Source organism: Coregonus clupeaformis, chromosome 12 (assembly GCF_020615455.1).
Source record: "Coregonus clupeaformis isolate EN_2021a chromosome 12, ASM2061545v1, whole genome shotgun sequence".
NCBI classification, from domain to species: domain Eukaryota; kingdom Metazoa; phylum Chordata; class Actinopteri; order Salmoniformes; family Salmonidae; genus Coregonus; species Coregonus clupeaformis.
This window is the reverse complement of record NC_059203.1, coordinates 45,208,727-45,228,908: the sequence shown is the minus strand read 5'-3', so window position 1 is coordinate 45,228,908 and position 20,182 is coordinate 45,208,727. Positions and strand designations below refer to the sequence as shown.

The 20,182-nt window shown below is 42.3% G+C and overlaps 2 protein-coding genes across 3 annotated transcripts in view; one reads left to right on the top strand and one right to left on the bottom strand.

Annotated features, from left to right (window-relative positions):
- LOC121578280 (contactin-3) overlaps window positions 1-20,182 on the top strand; it is an 83,811-nt gene that overhangs the window by 16,230 nt on the left and 47,399 nt on the right. Inside the window, exon 3 of the mRNA XM_041892537.2 lies at window positions 12,147-12,282. Within this exon, the coding sequence (XP_041748471.2) occupies window positions 12,147-12,282 (136 nt within the window). The remainder of the gene's footprint in view (window positions 1-12,146; window positions 12,283-20,182) is intronic.
- LOC121578283 lies at window positions 14,086-19,291 on the bottom strand. 2 transcript variants are annotated; one of them, XM_045223886.1, is made up of 10 exons: window positions 19,232-19,291; window positions 18,833-18,979; window positions 18,567-18,712; window positions 18,321-18,458; window positions 18,112-18,196; window positions 17,910-18,021; window positions 17,598-17,821; window positions 17,335-17,506; window positions 17,073-17,200; window positions 14,086-16,946 (listed from the first exon to the last, which is right to left on the bottom strand). In XM_045223886.1, exon 10 carries the CDS (start codon window positions 16,613-16,615, stop codon window positions 15,644-15,646), a length of 972 nt encoding a protein of 323 aa, XP_045079821.1. In that variant the 5' UTR covers window positions 16,616-16,946; window positions 17,073-17,200; window positions 17,335-17,506; window positions 17,598-17,821; window positions 17,910-18,021; window positions 18,112-18,196; window positions 18,321-18,458; window positions 18,567-18,712; window positions 18,833-18,979; window positions 19,232-19,291; the 3' UTR covers window positions 14,086-15,643. The 2 variants fall into 2 exon arrangements, with proteins under 2 accessions (XP_045079821.1, XP_045079820.1); XM_045223885.1 differs by lacking the exons at window positions 18,567-18,712; window positions 18,833-18,979; window positions 19,232-19,291 and having other exon boundaries at window positions 15,658-16,946.

Below are 20,182 nucleotides of genomic sequence, written 5' to 3'. Positions count from 1 at the left end.
GCATCCGACACTGGGGTAGGTGCAGTGTTGTCACAACGTTCTCCTGAAGATAACAAACTGCATCCCTGTGCTTTTCTCTCAAGGAAACTTTCTCAGGCAGAGAGGAATTATGATGTTGGAAATCGTGAACTGCTCGCCGTTAAGCTGGCTCTCGAGGAGTGGCGACATTGGTTGGAGGGGGCGGAACAACCCTTCATCGTTTGGACGGATCATAAGAATCTGGCTTACCTCCAGTCAGCAAAGCAGCTCAACCCCCGTCAAGCCAGGTGGGCACTATTTTTGGGAGATTCAATTTTTCTCTGTCTTACCGTCCTGGGTCACGCAACGTCAAGCCTGACGCCCTGTCTCGTGTTCATTCGGCTGTTGATACTGGTAGTAACCCTGAACCCATTTTGCCTCCTACCTGCAGTATTGCAGTCATCACATGTGACATCGAGGGGATTGTTAGACAGGCTCAACATCATCAAGCTGACCCTGGGAGGGGTCCTCCTAACCGGATGTTTGTCCCTGAGTCTGCTCGCTCCCAGGTACTTCAGTGGGCTCACTCGTCTCCCCTTACCTGTCACCCTGGAGTTTCGCGGACCCTTGACTTTGTGCGACGGAAGTTCTGGTGGGCCACGATGGAGGCGGACACTCGAGCCTTCATTGCTGCTTGTACGGTATGTGCACGAAGTAAGAACTCCACCCAGGCCAGCGCTGGTCATCTACGACCTCTACCTATACCCAGCCGGCCCTGGTCGCATATCGCTATGGATTTTGTCACTGGACTTCCCCCCTCATCTGGTAAGACTGTCATTCTTACGGTGATTGATCGTTTTTCTAAGTTCGCTCATTTTTTGGCCCTACCTAAACTGCCCACTGCCAGAGAGACGGCTGATATTTTGGTTGAACATGTGTTCCGCTCTCATGGTCTACCCACGGATATTGTCTCTGACAGGGGTCCCCAGTTTGTCTCCCAGGTGTGGAAAGCTTTCTGTAAAGCTTTGGGCATTACATCCAGCCTGTCCTCTGGATATCACCCCCAGACCAACGGGCAAGCCGAGAGAGCGAACCAGGAGATGGAGACCGCACTTCGCTGTGTCACTGGGTCTAACCCTGGGTCATGGAGCTCCATGCTCCCCTGGGTGGAATATGCTCATAACACCTTGACTAACGCTTCCTCTGGTTTGTCTCCTTTTCTGTGTGCTCTGGGTTATCAACCTCCCCTGTTCCCTTCCCAAGAGAGGGAACTTGCGGTACCCTCGGTGCAGTCCCACATGCGCCGCTGCTTCAAGGTCTGGAGGAAGGCCAGGGTAGCTCTGTCCCGAGCTTCGGCGTACATGCAGAGGCAAGCCAACCGTCACCGGTCCCAGGCTCCCGGTTACTCTCCTGGTCAAGAGGTATGGCTGAAGTCACGGGACCTTCCATTGAAGGTGGAGTCTAAGAAGATGGCGCCTCGTTTTATAGGACCGTTCAAGATACTGTCTATTGTTAACCCCTGCGCGGTTAAGCTACAGCTTCCTGCCTCCCTACGGGTTCATTCCACCTTTCATGTTTCCCAGATTAAGCCTGTGTCGGTTAGCCCTTTGTGCCCGCCCTCTCGTCCCCCTCCTCCGCCCAAGATCGTGGGTGGGGGTCCGGTCTACACTGTCCGGCGACTTCTGGATGTTCGCCGCCGAGGTCGTGGTTTCCAGTACCTGGTGGATTGGGAGGGTTATGGTCCCGAGGAACGTTCCTGGGTGCCCAGGAGCTTCATTGTGGATCCTGATCTGGTCCGAGAGTTTCATAGGTTACATCCCGATAAACCCCGTCGGCCGCCAGGTGGCGTCCGTAGAGGGGGGGTACTGTTAGGCCTACTGCTGATAGGTAGCTCTCTCTGCTCTCTCCCTCCCCTCTGTCTGTCCTTGATTGCAGGAGTGAAGTCTGGTGTGCGGGAGTCAGGGTTCCAGCTGCAGCTCATTCACCATATCACCTCAGCCTTTAAGACCCGGTCAAACTTACCACTCATCGTCAGATCATAGTCAAGACGACCATGTTAGTCTCGCTGCCGACTCAACCTGGTTATTTTTGCTCTTTGTGTTTTTGGTCTGTTCTATTTACTTTTTCTCCTGTGCCACAGATATTTGGAACCTGACTCCTGCCTCCGCTTCACTCCTGCCACCACCATCCTGCTCTCCATTACCGGACCTCTCTTTTGGACTCACCACGGACACTAGGACATTACGGTACCACACCTGCCCTGATCTGGATCTGTTACCCTCCCTGTACCTGGACTTGCTCTTCCCATATATTTGGAAACCTGGACTTTGTACATTGTAAATAAACCTGTTAAAACTTCTCTGGCTTGGTGTACTTGTCTGCATTTGGGTTCTTATCCAGTTAAATCATTACATTTACATTTACATTTTAGTCATTTAGCAGACGCTCTTAACCAGAGCGACTTACAGGAGCAATTAGGGTTAAGTGCCTTGCTCAGGGGCACATTAACGTCATTTAGCAGACGCTCTTAGCCAGAGCGACTCACAAATTGGTGCGTTCACCCTATAGCCAGTGGGATAACCACTTTACAATTTGGGGGGGGTTAGAAGGAATACTTTATCCTATCCCAGGTATTCCTTAAAGAGGTGGGGTTTCAAATGTCTCCGGAAGGTGGTGAGTGACTCCGCTGTCCTGGCGTCGTGAGGGAGCTTGTTCCACCATTGGGGTGCCAGAGCAGCGAACAGTTTTGACTGGGCTGAGCGGGAGCTATGCTTCCGCAGAGGAAGGAGCCAGCAGGCCAGAGGTGGATGAACGCAATGTCCTCGTTTGGGTGTAGGGACTGATCAGAGCCTGAAGGTACAGAGGTGCCGTTCCCCTCACTGCTCCATAGGCAAGCACCATGGTCTTGTAGCGGATGCGAGCTTCAACTGGAAGCCAGTGGAGTGTGCGGAGGAGGGGGGTGACGTGAGAGAACTTGGGAAGGTTGAACACCAGACGGGCTGCGGCATTCTGGATGAGTTGTAGGGGTTTAATGGCACAGGCAGGGAGCCCAGCCAACAGCGAGTTGCAGTAGTCCAGACGGGAGATGACAAGTGCCTGGACCAGGACCTGCGCCGCTTCCTGTGTAAGGCAGGGACGCACTCTCCGAATGTTGTAGAGCATGAACCTGCAGGAGCGGGTCACCGCCTTGATGTTGGCGGAGAACGACAGGGTGTTGTCCAGGGTCACGCCTAGGCTCTTCGCACTCTGGGAGGAGGACACAGCGGAGTTGTCAACCGTGATGGCGAGATCATGGAACGGGCAGTCCTTCCCCGGGAGGAAGAGCAGCTCCGTCTTGCCAGGGTTCAGCTTGAGGTGGTGATCCGTCATCCATACTGATATGTCTGCCAGACATGCAGAGATGCGATTCGCCACCTGGTTATCAGAAGGGGGAAAGGAGAAGATTAGTTGTGTATCGTCAGCGTAGCAATGATAGGAGAGACCATGTGAGGATATGACAGAGCCAAGTGACTTGGTGTATAGGGAGAAAAGGAGAGGGCCCAGAACCGATCCCTGGGGGACACCAGTGGTGAGAGCACGTGGTGCGGAGACAGCTTCCCGCCACGCCACTTGGTAGGAGCGACCGGTCAGGTAGGACGCAATCCAGGAGTGAGCCGCGCCGGAGATGCCCATCTCGGAGAGGGTGGAGAGGAGGATCTGATGGTTCACAGTATCAAAGGCAGCAGACAGGTCTAGAAGGACAAGAGCAGAGGAGAGAGAGTTAGCTTTAGCAGTGCGGAGAGTCTCCGTGACACAGAGAAGAGCAGTCTCAGTTGAATGACCAGTCCTGAAACCTGATTGGTTTGGATCAAGAAGGTCATTCTGAGAGAGATAGCAAGAGAGTTGGCTAAAGACGGCACGCTCAATAGTTTTGGAAAGAAAAGAAAGAAGGGATACTGGTCTGTAGTTGTTGACATCAGTGGGGTCGAGTGTTGGTTTTTTGAGAAGGGGAGCAACTCTCGCTCTCTTGAAGACGGAAGGGACATGGCCAGCGGTCAAGGATGAGTTGATCAGCGAGGTGAGGTAGGGGAGAAGGTCACCGGAGATGGTCTGGAGAAGGGAGGAGGGGATGGGGTCAAGCGGGCAGGTTGTTGGGCGGCCTGCAGTCACAAGTCGCAGGATTTTATCTGGAGAGAGAGGGGAGAAAGAAGTCAAAGCATAGGGTAGGGCAGTGTGAGCAGGACCAGCAGTGTTATTAGACTTAACAAACGAGGATCGGATGTCGTCAACCTTCTTTTTCAAAGTGGTTGACGAAGTCATCCACAGAGAGAGAGGAGGGGGGGAGGATTCAGGAGGGAGGAAAATGTGGCAAAGAGCTTCCCTAGGGTTAGAGGCAGATGCTTGGAATTTAGAGTGGTAGAAGGTGGCCTTAGCAGCAGAAACAGATGAAGAAAATGTAGAGAGGAGGGAGTGAAAAGATGCCAGGTCGGCAGGGAGTTTAGTTTTCTTCCATTTCCGCTCCGCTGCCCGGAGCTCTGTTCTGTGAGCTCGCAATGAGTCATCAAGCCACGGAGCTGGAGGGGAGGACCGAGCCGGCCGGGAGGATAGGGGACACAGAGAGTCAAAGGATGCAGAAAGGGAGGAGAGGAGGGTTGAGGAGGCAGAATCAGGAGATTGGAGGGAGAAGGATTGAGCAGAGGGGAGAGATGATAGGATGGAAGAGGAGAGAGTAGGGAGAGAGAGAGCGAAGGTTGCGGCGGCGCATTACCATCTGTGTAGGGGCAGAGTGAGTAGTGTGGGAGGAGAGCGAGAGAGAAAAGGAAACAAAGTAGTGGTCGGAGAAATGGAGGGGAGTTGCAGTGAGATTAGTAGAGGAGCAGCATCTAGTGAAGATGAGGTCAAGCGTATTGCCTGCCTTGTGAGTAGGGGGGACGGTGAGAGGGTGAGGTCAAAAGAGGAGAGGAGTGGAAAGAAGGAGGCAGAGAGAAATGAGTCAAATGTGGACATAGGGAGGTTGAAATCCCCCAAAACTGTGAGGGGTGAGCCATCCTCAGGGAAGGAACTTATCAAGGCGTCGAGCTCATTGATGAACTCTCCAAGGGAACCTGGAGGGCGATAGATGACAAGGATATTAAGCTTAAATGGGCTAGTGACTGTGACAGCATGGAATTCAAATGAGGAGATAGACAGATGGGTTAGGGGAAAAATTGAGAATGTCCACTTGGGAGAGATGAGGATTCCTGTACCACCACCCCTCTGACCAGATGCTCTCGGGGTATGCGAGAACACATGGTCAGACGAGGAGAGAGCAGTAGGAGTAGCGGTGTTTTCAGTGGTGATCCATGTTTCCGTCAGCGCCAGGAAGTCGAGGGACTGGAGGTTGGCATAGGCTGGGATGAAGTCAGCTTTGTTGGCAGCAGAACGGCAGTTCCAGAGGCTGCCTGCGACCTGGAACTCCACGTGGGTGGTGCGTGCAGGGACCACCAGGTTGGAGAGGCAGCAGCCACGCGGTGTGGTGCGTTTGTGTAGCCTGTGCAGAGAGGAGAGAACAGGGATAGGCAGAGGCATAGTTGACAGGCTGTAGCAAATGGCTACAAAAATGCAGAGGAGATCGGAATGAAATGGACTAAGCATCTGGGAGCGGAGAGAGCAGGGCCTCCCTCACCAAAAACCTCTACCTCAGAAACTAAAATTGTTTCACTGAACCACCCGAACAAAAACTCTCCCAACTTCCGCCTTTGGAAATCAGAATTGTTGTGAACCACAGCGGTTCAATGTTTAAAGGAATAGAATAGAAATCATAACACTCAGAACATTACAAGAACACTTAGAAAATGTTATATTTAAGTTTTACCTGATATTACCACAACATTCTCAGCATGCAAATTAAAGCATAAGAAAGCAGATTGGAATACATCCCAATTATGTTTCTCTACAGATGTAATGGTAATTCGCTTTTGAAGACCAAATTGTAGATGATAGAGACACATGGCATTTTAATTTCATTCATAGGACATTTGAACAGCATTTAATCACAACCATATTTTTTACACTTCATATGTTGACAATATATAGCCATGGCAGTATGGTCACACAGGAGTTCCATGCTGTCTTTTTAGCCTTCTTAGACATAACTAACCCAGGGAAATACTGGTAACTGGGTTATTCACCATCACTTCACCCATGCTCTTTATATGCTGCGTACCCCTGGGCCCATATTTAGACTATGAGTGCTGATCTAGGATCACTTTTGCTTGTCAGATCATGAAAAATAAGCCAGGGGGAACCATATCAAGCATTTCAAAGTAGGAATTATATCGGGTGCGTTTTTAAAAAGTTGAACAGTCAATTTCTACTCAATGTTTAATTTTTTACAGTTTGTCTAAATTCTGCATTCTGGATTTATAAATCTGGACGAAATAAAGGCATCCTCTCTTTTAGTAGACTATATCTGAGCCTCAATTTCACATTTTCTTTCAAAAGAAACATGGTTAAAGAATATCTTGGATTGAACCTGCAATCTTCAGATCTGCAGCCAAATCATTAACCCACTGCACCACCAGGTGATAACTGTGGCCTGTCAAATATGGTCAATAAGGACACAGAACACAATTTGAGTTATTAAAATGTTATTGTAACATCAGGTGAATGTTTTATGCACTCTAAAAGAAACGTTATAGAATCATGGACAGTTTTTTGTTTTATGGGAGCATATATTTTGTGATGTCCCCACAGCGATCTCACCAAACTGCTCACCACAACCTAATGAAACATTCTGGGAACCTTTAAAGAACAGATTAAATGTGTTATAGGAACGTTCTTGCAACATCAGACAAATGTTTTATACATGTTATGAGAACATTTGACGTGACCTAACGAATGTTCCGGGAACTTTCACAGAACCATTTTTGGTTTGCTGGGAAAACGTTACTGGTACATTGTGTTATTACATTAGCTGGAAACCTAATGAGAACTTTTGGGGAATGTTCTGTGGTGGTTGTTGCAGATGATCTGCAAAACATTTCACTGAATGTTAGGAGAACATTCCAAGGATATTTAATAAATAAATAAATATATTAATTGAAAGATTTAGTTATGAAAAACATTATCTGGATGTTTTTGGGATGTTATCATCCTAATGTTAGATAAAACCCTAACTAGAACTTAATGGGAATCTTAGCTAATGTTCTGGGAATGTTCCCGGTTTGCTGGGTGGTATACCTTTTTGGCAACGGTACTGCAATACCTCTCAATAGAGCACTAGTTTGAAGTCGACAGTATGACACTGATGTGTGTGCCCTATGTTGTCTCTTTGGTCTCATATGGAAATGTAGGAGATCTCATGCTTACAGGGTCGCCTACATAATTTTAAAGTGCTTTGGGCATTCTCTAGATTGTGCTTGACGCTATGAACTGAAATGAACCATACTGTGCACTGACTACACAATTCTACAGAATCTGTATTGCATTACATTGCATTAGCCTAGATCTAATCTTCTCTTTTGCTGTTGATAAGAAACTGATAGAGACACCTACACAGTATTTGCAACCAACCATATTATATTTCATAGTGACAAGGTTAAATTGATTAAAATTGAGTTTTTCATATACGGTAGGCTACTTCCCCTGTTGCCCTTCAACCATCCCTCGAGCAGCCTACTGCATTTGCGCCTCCAGGGACATCTGCGATTCCATTCCTATTCCTGTGTTTGACATGTCAGAGATCATTATCAGGATCCTTGGGATAAAACTGCGCCTGCATTTTAGCACAAACCTCTTGCCACACTGGCTCGTTATGCCCTTGTGGTCACCTGGGATTGGGACAGAAATGCATACTCTCTCTCTCTCTCTCTCTCTCTCTCTCTCTCTCTCTCTCTCTCCTCCACTGAAAGACAACCACAGCAAAGCGGACTTTGAATTTACATATAGTATACAGAATGTGTAGGCTTTAAGGGGCTCAACAATCAACACATAAGTATTCAAAACAGTTTTGAACAGTCCGTGGAGGTTTAGTGTATGTGTTAGTGCTATGTTACTGTTGAGGAATTTGTTTGTACAATATTTTATGTAGAAATGCATGTTGCAGTTTTTTGCAATCAAATGACAGTTGATTAGACATTGATTTACTTATTTTGTTGTTAGTTGCAACCTGGGAGCTTTGGAGTGTTATCCCTGGAATTAATCCACTGTGCCACTGGGATGGGACTAACACTAATATACAAAAGAGAGGATAACTAAATCTAGAAAAATACGTTTCCTCTATTATTTCTTAATCTACCAATCCTTTTTATATACTGTAAAATTGGGATGTTTTTACCTTTATTTTCACTATGAACCTGATTTCAGAAGTCATGTAAAATTATTGCCTGACAGATTGTGGTGAGGTGTACGTACATAAATTTGCATACAGTATGTACAAAGACATGAAGCCATAGTTTGAATCATAGTTTAAGGACTTAAGTGCAAAGGGAATCCTTTGGCAGATCACAGGTTCAGATTTACTTGATGACCTTTCTTTAAAAAAGCTATAACTATGTTTGAACAATACCATAATAAAATATCATGATTGACATTTGTTTAAAAGTTTGGCATCTTTGTATAATACTGCACATTAATATTAGCGGAACATTGCAGCAATGTTTTCAGAACTACTTCCATTATTGTTAAAGTATGTTTTTAGAACATTATTGGAACATCATGTCATAACATTACAAAATAACTTTATAACTTTATATGTTTGTTGTTTGTTATTATGCACTATCTATACAAAAGTATGTGGACACCCCTTGAAATTAGTGGATTCGGCTATTCCAGCCACACCCGTTGCTGACAGGTGTATAAAATCGAGCACACAGACATGCAATCTTCATAGACAAACATTGGCAGTAGAATGTCCTTACTGAAGACCTCAGTGACTTTCAATGTAGGATGCCACCTTTCCAACAAGTCAGTTCGTCAAATTTCAGCCCTGCTAGTAATGCCCCGGTCAACTGTAAGTGCTTTTATTGTGAAGTGGAAATGTCTAGGAGCAACAACAGCTCAGCCGTGAAGTTGTAGGCTACACAAGCTCACAGAACGGGACCGGCGAGTGCTGAAGCGTGTAGCGCGTAAAAATTGTCTGTCCTTGGTTGCAACACTCACTACCGAGTTCCAAACTCCCTCTGGAAGCAACGTCAGCAAAATAACTGTTAGTCGGGAGCTTCATGAAATGGGTTTCCATGGCCGAGCAGCCGCACACAAACCTAAGATCACCATGCGAAATGCCAAGCGTTGGCTGGAGTGGTGTAAAGCTCGCCGCAATTGGACTCTGGGGCATTGGAAATGTGTTCTCTGGAGTGATGATTCACGCTTCACCATCTGGCAGTCCAACGGACAAATCTAGGTTTGGTGGATGCCAGGAGAACTCTACCTGTCCGAATGCATAGTGCCAACTGTAAAGTTTGGTGGAGGAAGAATAATGGTCTGGGGCAGTTTTTCATCGTTCGGGCTAGGCCCCTTAGTTCCAGTGAAGGGAAATCTTAACGCTACAGCATACAATAACAATATAGACGATTCTGTGCTTCCAACTTTCCTGTTTCAACATGACAATGCCCCCGTGCCCAAAGAGAGGTCCATTCAGAAATGGTTTATCGAGATCGGTGTAGAAGAACTTGACTGGCCTGCAACAGGGCCCTGACCTCAACCCCATCGAACACCTTTGGGATGAATTGGAATGCCGACTGAGAGCCAAGCCTAATCGCCCAACATCAGTGCCTGACCTCACTACTGCTCTTGTGGCTGAATGGAAGCAAGTCACCGCAGCAATGTTCTAACATCTAGTGGAAAGCCTTTCCAGAAGAGTGGCCAGAAGAGTGGAGGCTGTTATAGCAGCAAAGGGTGGACCAACTCCATATTAATGCCCATGATTTTGGAATGAGATGGTCGACGAGCATCTTTTGGTCATGTAGTGTAGGTATTAGTGTATTGATATCTCCATCAACATTAGCTGAATATTCTAAGAATTGTTCTCAAAACAACTTCTATTGCTCCAACATTTTATTGCTCAAGTATGTTCAGGGAACGTTATTGGAACAATCATTGAACATAGCTGAATAAAATAGAAAGGATATTTTCTCCAAACGATTTCTGAGTGAGTGCACACATGAGGCTATTCTGTGTTGAGCGGTTAACAAAGAAACAGGTCCTCCTATATGCTTAATTTAGTTATTTTGGCAACCTTTGTTGTGATACAAACATTGGGCTATAAGTTTGATTTTTAATACATTCTAAGGCTGCATGATGTGACTCTAAAGATGATTTGAAAAAAGTTGCATGAAAGGCATGAGCTCTGCTTTGTTTCTTGCTCAGGCTGCACACACTTCATCAGTCTCTAATTCACAATTTGACAAGCACTTGATAATATTCTCACCGGGCCTTGAATTTCTTGATGGTATCCCCCTTGTGTGGCCGTAATGGCCCCTAAAATGGCCAGTATGAAAAATGTATGCACTCATTAGCTGTATGTCGCTCTGGATAAGAGTGTCTGCTAAATGACTAAAATGTAAATGTAAATAACATCACACTATAACTATATGAGAGTTATGCGGACATGTTCCCTGCATGTTGTTTTGAATGCTTTGGATGATGTCGCATGAACATTAGCAGAACGTTCCTGTAATGTTTTAGCAACTGTCGTCGAGTCCGACACCTCTGACAAGCTCACGTTTAAATCGCATGAAGGCCAATGAAGGCTATGGCAAAAACTGAGAGTTTTCTTTAAAAAAGTTATGTTTAAATGGCTGAATAGTTGAACAATGCACCAGGTGTAATTGCTACTGTGATTCCTGAGATGCATAGCCTGTTGATGGAGTATTTTTTTTATTCCGAAATTATACTTTTGTTACATTGTTTGCCAGCTCAGCTGGTTAGCTAGCTCTCAGTCTCTGACCACCAAATGTTGCTAACGCAAGCTAACTAGCTAGCCACTTAATATAGCTTGTTTTCTCAAAATGTATGTTAGCTAGCAAAGTTAAGAATGTTATGAAACTCCCATCTGCTGTCGACATCAGGATACGATTTGAGTGCAATAGTTAGGTCCAAAAGTGGTTATAGCTTTGACTGCATGCTGACAGTGAGCTCAGAGCCATTCAGTGGCTAGCTACACTACAAACATCATTTTACCAGGTTCACATTAAGCAATTGTAATGACAGTCCACCACAACATACCCAAGTGTTTAATTTCATTGTTTGTTCAAAAACAGTTTCTAGGGTCTCATAAGAAAGAAACACAGTTTAAGATCATTGTGAGGGGATTTCGCCAATGGTTGAATGGGGAATTGGGCTTCCTGAAAATGTTTTGTCCAAGGTTGCAACAGTAACCAAGGGGGGCGGGACATAGCGAAGGGTCAATTGCTCCCACATTTTGTTGCGGCAGTATGTTCTAAGAACATTACTGGAACATTGTGTTATTACATTAACCTTAGGGGAATGTTCTGTGGTAGTTTTTACAGATGTTTTGAACAATATTTTAGTGAATGTTAGCAGAACATTCCAATGATATTTCATTTCAAACATTTTTTGGGAAAAAATATTTGGTGATCAAAAATATTGTTTGAATATTTTTGGGACGTTATCATCCTAATTTTAGCTCAAACCCTAATTAGAACTTAATGGGCATATCTTAGCTAATGTCCTGGGAATGTTCCTGGTTTGCTGGGTAGTTGGTTATCATAAATTGCCCTGCTACCAGATGGTTATCATAAATTGCCCTGCTACCAGATGGATTCACACAGGTGCATTCATGTGACTAACGTTTCAACGTCACCATGCTTTTTGCAGTGCTCAGATTTGTGCCAACATTGAATAGTTATGCCAACATTGAGGTTTTTCATGGATAAGCTATTATAATTATTTGGGTTAGTAGCACACTATTTAATCAAATAATGGTTTCCTTATGTCTATTCCAAATCAAATATTTTAATGGCCCTGTCACAATCGTAGTTACCATGTTGCAATTATAGACATGATTTTTAAAATGTCATAACTGTCACCAGTTTTTGTCACCTCTGTTGGCGAGTGCTGGCATGTCAAGATTCACAAGTTTTCACCCTCTACCTGTTTGTTCAGACTCATTTGTTACATCCTTGTTAGATTACTGAAATGTCACACATTGACGAATGCCAATTGTTAAAGGCCTGAGTATTACAGCCTGTGTTGCTTATGTTCTCCAGCTCATGCACAAGATTTCCTGTTCCAAGGGCCAAGATGGAGGACGGAGCCCAGTGACCTCATTCTACCCATCAACTCCCCTTACCAGGAAACTACCATTAGATGTGAGGCAGAGGGGAACCCCTCCCCACAGTACAGGTAAAGGATTCCATCAATCTACACTATAATTCCACAATTCAGTGTGGAACTGCCATTAGCTGCCATTTAACATGGACGTTTAACAAAATCTTCAGTCTCTCTCTCTCTCAAGGCAATCAAATCAGGATACTAACAGCATTGATTGGTATTGATTTGGCGGAGAGAGATAAACATTGGGCTGACCATAATAGCAGTAGAGATACTGTAACATCCAAGAAACAAGATTAACCTTTTACTGCAGTTGGCTAAATCAGGGTCATATATAGCGTTTCTTGGTAGTCTTTAACAAATCTACTTTGAAACAAAAGTTTACACCTCACACACATGGTTATGGGCCTAAAAAAAGAAGACACCTGTACCATGTCAGATATAGAGTTGAAATGTATTACATTTTGAGTTTGCATCCCAATATTACACGTTATATACATCACAGAAGACTGAAATAAAACAAAACTGTTTGACATATAAACACCAGATTTTCTGCGGAAAAAATAATAATATGTTTATTTATTATGAAATTATGACAAATATTAATAACATTACACCCATGAGGCCACTAGGTCATTTGACTGCAGGAAAGGGCTGCGCAGACATTTAACCAGACAGAGAAACGTATTTATATGGCATGCTCATTCCAAAAAAAAAAAAAAGCTGTAAACTAATGTAGGCTTTGAGCTATGATTTAGATTTAGACGGGAAGTCAGCCAACCATTAACTTATAAATACTTCAGAGATGTGAGTCTAGTTATCTTTATTACAGATTTGATTTAGGTTGCTCTAGGATTGAAGCTAATGTTTTATAATGTGCTGCACTGCAGGAAATCATTAGGAATGTAGGGAGATTTCAGTTACTAATTCTACTCTAGATTCTCTGATATCCCTCCGGTTATTCCCCGGTGGTGAGGCTACCTGAAAATGGCAGCCCGCATTGGTTTGGTGGTAGATTGTGTTTCGTAGCTTGGTCAGCATCATGTAAATGCACAGCAAGCAGTTGAGAGAGGTAATAACCTTGTGAGTGACATTCTGTTAAATGCTTACATTTCCTCTAATGTGTATGTGCTTAAAACATGGGTCTTAGAGCAGCAGCAGGGGGTATCATTATACGTGTTGTGCAATCTGAGCAATCCAAGGATGAGCTGAACCATCACAACTTGCACTACTTGAAAAAGAAGTCGAGTGGACGTGTTCTCACCATCAAACTAAACAATTAGGATTATTCTTTTTTTAACTTAAGTGTACAGGGACAATAATAGATCGTGGGTTATGATTATGTGTGATAAAATGTGGTGTAGTCATCTGTGCCACACATTGGAATAACCCTCAAATGCTGTAAGTAGAAGCCTCTTAAGATATTTAAGCGCTGCGCAAAAGTTTCCTACACAGTAAAAACAGAAGTGTTAATTTAACTCCTATCGAGTTGAATTTAACTCTGTTTCAGATAACATTTGGTCCCACTCAAAATCAGTGTAAAATGTACTCTTTGGTCAGTGTAAAACTTTTAGAGTTAATTCTACTCCATATTGTGTAAAAAATAACAATGAAATGTGTCAAAATATTTAACACTGTAGTTTAATCACACTGTTGAGAGTAATATGATTACACTGTATAGAGTTAAGTCAACTACAATTTTACTTCAAAAAATGACACTTGAAAGTGTAATGATATTTACTTTTCATTTCTCTACAGTGTTTTTTATTTTTTTATTTAAATCATATGATGTAGTGTTACTGAATTATAGAAATATCAATACTATCAAATAAAACAAAGCACAATAATACAAGATGAGAGCACCCACATTTATTGAAAAAAATAAGTATAATTTCAATGTCCGTGAATTTACATTGTACACCCATTGCCTTGTCTATGACAGAAGTATAACATCATAAAAATGTTCACCAGAGAAAGCAATATGGCACAACAAGGAGAGCTGTGTCATTTCCTCCATATGACCTTTGTATGTCAAAAGGTCTAGGGTAGTGCAGGTTGTCGACATGAAAAAAAACTAAATCATGCTTTGATCTGATCACCTCATATGCATGGAAATGTTCTTGAAAAGTTACTGTAACTAAAGGCACTGTGAGTAGTAACAGTTTTTCACACATTATCAGAACTGACTCAATCTGATAAAACAAGGGCACTTCAGAGTCAACTTCGCCACAGATAACCAAGTGTGGGCGATAAACATACCCATTATGTTTAGCCCAATTAACCTTCATAACCTGAATGCTACTGGGCACTTGCATTGCCAAAGCAATTTCAGAACCTCCTTTTACCATATTTAAAGCCACCATTTTTCCTGGACCAATATCTAACCGACTAAAAGTTGTTGATCTTCGCCAACTATATGCCATATGATTCTGATGCTTTTTTTGCCAGCGTTTTGGTAATATTTTTAAACGATTTAAGCTGTTTTTTGAAAAAATTATGTTTGCCTTCATACCTCATACACCAACTATGAAGTACAGGCCCTATTTTCTGGATGCAGCGGGGATAGTGGATAAGAAAATGGTGCTTTGGTAAAAGTTTTTTCTGAGGATACAACTTCTTAAACAGTGTATGGTGATCAACAATCAAATGTTTTAAATATACACATAGACCTTGAGATAACATGGGCGAGAATATAATGTTAATTATTTGCAATAATAAAAGAAGCAGGCCCCAGTGTTGGTCAGTAGAAGTTACCAAATCTCCAAAGATAAGAGGAACATTCCTAAGTAAGCACCAGGACTGAATTGCATTCAGTCCCAGATCATTAGATCCTTCACTTAAATTAACAGTCACAGGCCTGTTATTTCTCTCTGTGAAACCATAATCAAAACTTTGTATTCTTGAATGTATTTCTCCTGATGTAACATGTTTTTCATTCAAATACAGAAATAATAACTTCAATTCGTACTGGCCAACCCCTTCTAACACATCATGCATCACATCAACTGAGAAGTTCTCAGTTGTGTGAAAATACCTCAATGAATTTAATATGCATGACCTTTTCACACCAAAAACATACGGAAGGGATGGATTACAAGCCATTTCTTGACAGTGAGCAGTATGCATATCTTTGGTGCGTAAAACTATTTTGGAAGAATCTTCAGAGAATTCTGTTTGAAAGTCCTCCTTTTCTGCTAAACAGAACCTGCAACAGTACCTTGCACTGAAAGACTCCACCAGACCAAACAAACTATGCAAACCCAAATTATCACCTGTTACCTGTACTACAGTGCCACGTACATAACCACTGTATAATGGAATCTCAATACCATCGCTCTCTAACACTTTAATGTCTCGAACAATGGGAGCAAAAATTTCACTAAAACCATATCGTTTAACATCTTGAGTATGAAATAAGGCGCACAGGTGTATGTTAGCCAAAAAAAGAATTCCATTTTGGATAGAAGTTTCTTAAAGTAAAATATACTCCACCCAATTTATGAATACCTCGCTTGGAACCCAATGGGTTGGCGACCTCAAAATCATCATAGAACATCTGGACCTGTATTGTCTGCTTCTCAGTTGAGAACAGGGGGTGACTTTTAAAAAAAGATCCATCACAAATATCTCTCAGTCTAGAGTTGCTGGTAGCTGAGCTTTGCAACATTTCTGCAAAATACTGACTTTTAAATATTGACTGCAGTGTAGATAAAATTGGAATATACATGAATTTATCTTGAACTACTACCTGATCATATGTTCCAGTCTTTTTATTTCGTCTTGTGTCAAATCTTGAACCAATCACACATTCAACTGGTTCTACTATTTCCCACTTGGCAGTCATAAATTTTGATCGCTTGTATTCCGAATTTAGAACTGTGAAAGGATTCTCTAACCCCTCAAAACACGCCTCAACTTTCTTGCACATTTCTGTTTCTCTTCCATTACTAAATACATGCTTTATCACTGTTTCTTTAGCATGCTGATGAATATCTTGAACAATCTCTTCCATGGAAATCACTACAGTATTTACTGTACTTTGACCAACACCTGCTGCCTTTAGATCAGAAATAACAGCTGCACAACTATTTACAATGTATAGCGAAGATAACTCTGACTCAGCCTCTAAACATTCAGTCGACACTTCAACATGAGAAATATTACTGGTGTTGACGGTACTTTGAGGGTCTGAAAGATCATCTTCTATAGAATCTACTAAACTTTCTCCGTGGCACTTGTTAAGATGTTTTCTAAAACCAGAAAAGCTACCAAAAGAACGTGAGCATCCTTCTTGACCACATTTCAGAAAAAGAGTCCTGCCTGTACATAGCCCATGAATTATCTTAAGGTGCTTAACAAGGTTGTTTGGACTTCCATGGTCACTTTTGCAAAGAAAACACTTCATAGTTTTATCTCAACTAACGCACCATTCTTGCTCGCAACTCAGCAACTCTAGGAGTCTCCTTTGTTTCCCCCATGTCGATGTTATAGATGGTTGTTTGCACAAAAGTGAAAAAGCTGCTCAAGGAAGAACTGTATGACGTACCAAATACGTAATGGGCTTTAAAGACTTCGTCAAAAGCTCCTACTGAACCTGTTGCCTTGCATGGAAGAGCATGCTTGTCAACCACAATGAAGTAGGAGTGAATGCTGCTCTGTGTGGATCCCTGGGCGAGAAGGTAGGGCTGACTGCTTTGGGTGATGTTGTCAAGATGCTGCTGCACACTGGTTCCAACCTACAAAAAAAACACATTCAACAGAATTGTTTTGGTGACTAACCTCTGACAATAGATAAGATCACCTCAAACTGTGCACAAGATTGAGATGATGGAATATATATTTTAAACAACTGTTAAGCATACCTTTTGAAATCTGATGAGCTGATCTACAGCTTGATATGCAGACATCTTTCCCGGCCTCTTTCTACCTTGTGCAGATGGTGGTAGCAAATGTAGCAGCAGCAAGATGGCAGACATGTCACTGTCCCAGCCTACAAATAAGTAAATAAAAACCTGGTTAACATTGTGCCGTAGCATAACATTCTTATTCACAACTTGCACCATTATGGACATATAATGCACACCTACATTATCCACATAAAAAAGTAAAACAGTTCATTCATACCATTCTCAACTTCAGCAGCTGACTCAGCATTGCGCATCAAATCCAAGAGTTCTGTGGTGGATACAAGTCCATGGCTTTCCTTTATTACTTTTGCTTTGAAAGTGGTTGGCCACTTCTCCAAGAATTTGTTGGCTGTGGCCTCACCAAACAGAAGTCTGAAATCTTGTTCTATCTGCAATGTAACACACAAAGACAGAAATAATGAGTGTTACCTTATTCTTCATTGGATATTTTTGGTGATGCAGTGAATTAAGTTGTCATACCAGTCCTGGTGTGTCCAGAAATCTTGGGAAGACCGAGAAGACATCTGATGATTTGGCTTCATCGTTGACCATTGCTTGCCGATATATGAAGGTCATTTTCATCTTCTCACGGACAGTGTTTTCATCAGCAGAGTGTCTCAAAACAGCAATAGCTGCTTCCACATCCTCATCAGATGGCTCTCTGTCATAGGTGAAGGGCTGACGATCACGGCCTGGCCCACCAACTTAAGACAAAATACAGTGTTAAGAAATCCTTTCTGTACAATTCACAGGTCACCATTATAATTACATGTCACTGATCAGAAAACATACCTTTAGGAGATTTGCTGACTGAGGCACCTCTTTCCTCTGCTGTTTTTCTTTGTATGGTCTTCAATCGCCATGCAAGGTATCCGGAACCACTCTCCGGATCGTAGTAATGATCCTATATTATTATAAATAAATTATAAAGGAGTACTATTCCCATTCCATAGAGTGAATATGTGCATAATGTTGCAATAACCCATTTACTTACATATCCATGTTGTGAGTATGGGTCTTCTAGATAGGGAAACAAAGCTACTATCCCCTGTGCTCTGACACTTTTGGGGGGGGATGTCCTAGCATATGAATTCAAAGTTAACATCACACTGAATTGATATTGCACAACACATTTTACATAATTAATAACCGGAAAATAATAACAATGTTTCTTTACAGCCCATCTATATGCTTAATGCTTACCCATGTGTTTCTGTCATCTCAGCAGCAAGTATGTTGATCATCTGTCTTCTGGTGGCATCTGTCAGAGATTTGGTTTTTCCATACTCTTGCATAATGCGTTCACCACCAGGCTTTGATGTTAGGATTTTTTTCAATCAGCTATATGTGGAAAGAAATGTGCTTTCCGTAATTGTAAAACAATATGTAATGCTGTCACATGATGAAACAACATTCAGATTGGACTTAACAGCAATGTTCACCACTTACTGCTTTTGCCTCATAGTTTATGTGGCATGGCCTTTTAGGCTGGCTTCCTTCGCCAGCCGCTACTTCTTCAACATCGTCACACACAGTGAAATTCAGAATGATGGTGTCATCAGATGTACCCGAGCATGATGATGAATGAGAGGTATCTGTTCATTATGAAATTTGTGCAAAACATAGAAACATATTACAATAAACTGTTATTTTTAAGACAATAAAGGTTCTCATTCTGGCCTTTAAACTAAAAAACTAATTGAATGAATGAATACCAAGTCCATTGCCCAGCATGATTCTGAAAGTTCCAGGTGACTCCTTTACTAATTCTTCAAAAACATCTGAGTCAACTTCTGTGTCAGACTGGTCATACACCTTAATGTCTGGCTTTCTGCTTTCTGGTATGTTGAATTTTAGACACACTGTTAAAAAAAAGAAGAAAAAAAGAAAAACATGCATTCCCTTCTCACAAGAATCCAAGTTCATACTTAAGGTTGCCTCATGTGTTCACAAAATGATGAAAGACAAGGATCTGCACCTGATTTTATGTTACTGAAAATATAAAGCACAGCAGAAATGACTATAGACCTAAATAGATATCATAAGATAATAGCTTAATGCTGTATTATTTTGTCATTAGGGTGATATGTATTGCTTTAACCTATTATACCTACCTTCTTTCAAGAAAGCATTGAATGTCAGCTCAGACAGCTTGACGTATTTCTGCTCTTCCCGAGCTGAACACGCAACAGCATTTTGCCTCTGTTAACAAAGAAAATATATATTCAAAATCATCATTTAGTGCTGGTTCAACTAAGCGTTAGCTAACTATCCATTTATCTCAGTAGTACTAGCTACGCAATGCACTATGCATTACTTAGACGTTACACTGCAATTACAAAGGCTGAAGTAGACAAAGTTGTGCTGGTTGAATATAACGTTAAGCTGCCATTTTCTGCAGCAAATGGGTGTAGGCTAGTTCAAGTTTAGAGGCACATTGTCCCATTAGCTACCAAATAACTAGCTATGTGTCAAAGTTAGCTAGCTCATTAGCCATTTTAGTTCGAACAGTAGCTAACCATTAAAATGGTTAAGCAATGTTAAACAAACCCGTCATGCAAATCAGTGATCTAAGTTATCGTTTTATAACACCAACATTAGCTGGCTAACTATCAGAAGCATGCTAACATTACCGTTATATATAGCTTTATAAAAACAGTTAACGTTAGTGTAAGGAAGCCTGGGAAGCTATACAATAACGTTAGCTAACAATACTATCTGTATAAATGTTTTGTTGTTAGCGAACGTTATTTTACGTATTTACCATTCTGACAAACTTCATTCGTGAAAATATTGCAACACAAAGAAAGACAGTTACCGATACTGATTGCAAGCTAGCTAACCGCATGACAAGCACAATCTGCGCTCATGCCAAACGGTGGTGTCCTTCAAACGAACTGATTAGCTAAGTTAACGTTACCTATTTTTAGCCATATGAAACAGCAAGCCATTCACAAAAATATCAAACATATTCCATGGGTATATCATATAACAGTTATTACTGTCAACCATCTGAACTTACAAGCTAATTTAGCTGGCTGATGACGAGGTCACTGCAAGGGGGA

Coding starts and splice junctions, on each gene's coding strand:
- LOC121578283 (XM_045223885.1), bottom strand. CDS start 18,412: ATGCAAGAGTATGGAAAAACCAAATCTCTGACAGATGCCACCAGAAGA. Junction 17,507..17,597: donor TTCTGGACACACCAGGACTG/GTATGACAACTT, acceptor GTTACATTGCAG/ATAGAACAAGATTTCAGACT. Junction 16,947..17,072: donor AGCTCATCAGATTTCAAAAG/GTATGCTTAACA, acceptor TTTTTTTTGTAG/GTTGGAACCAGTGTGCAGCA.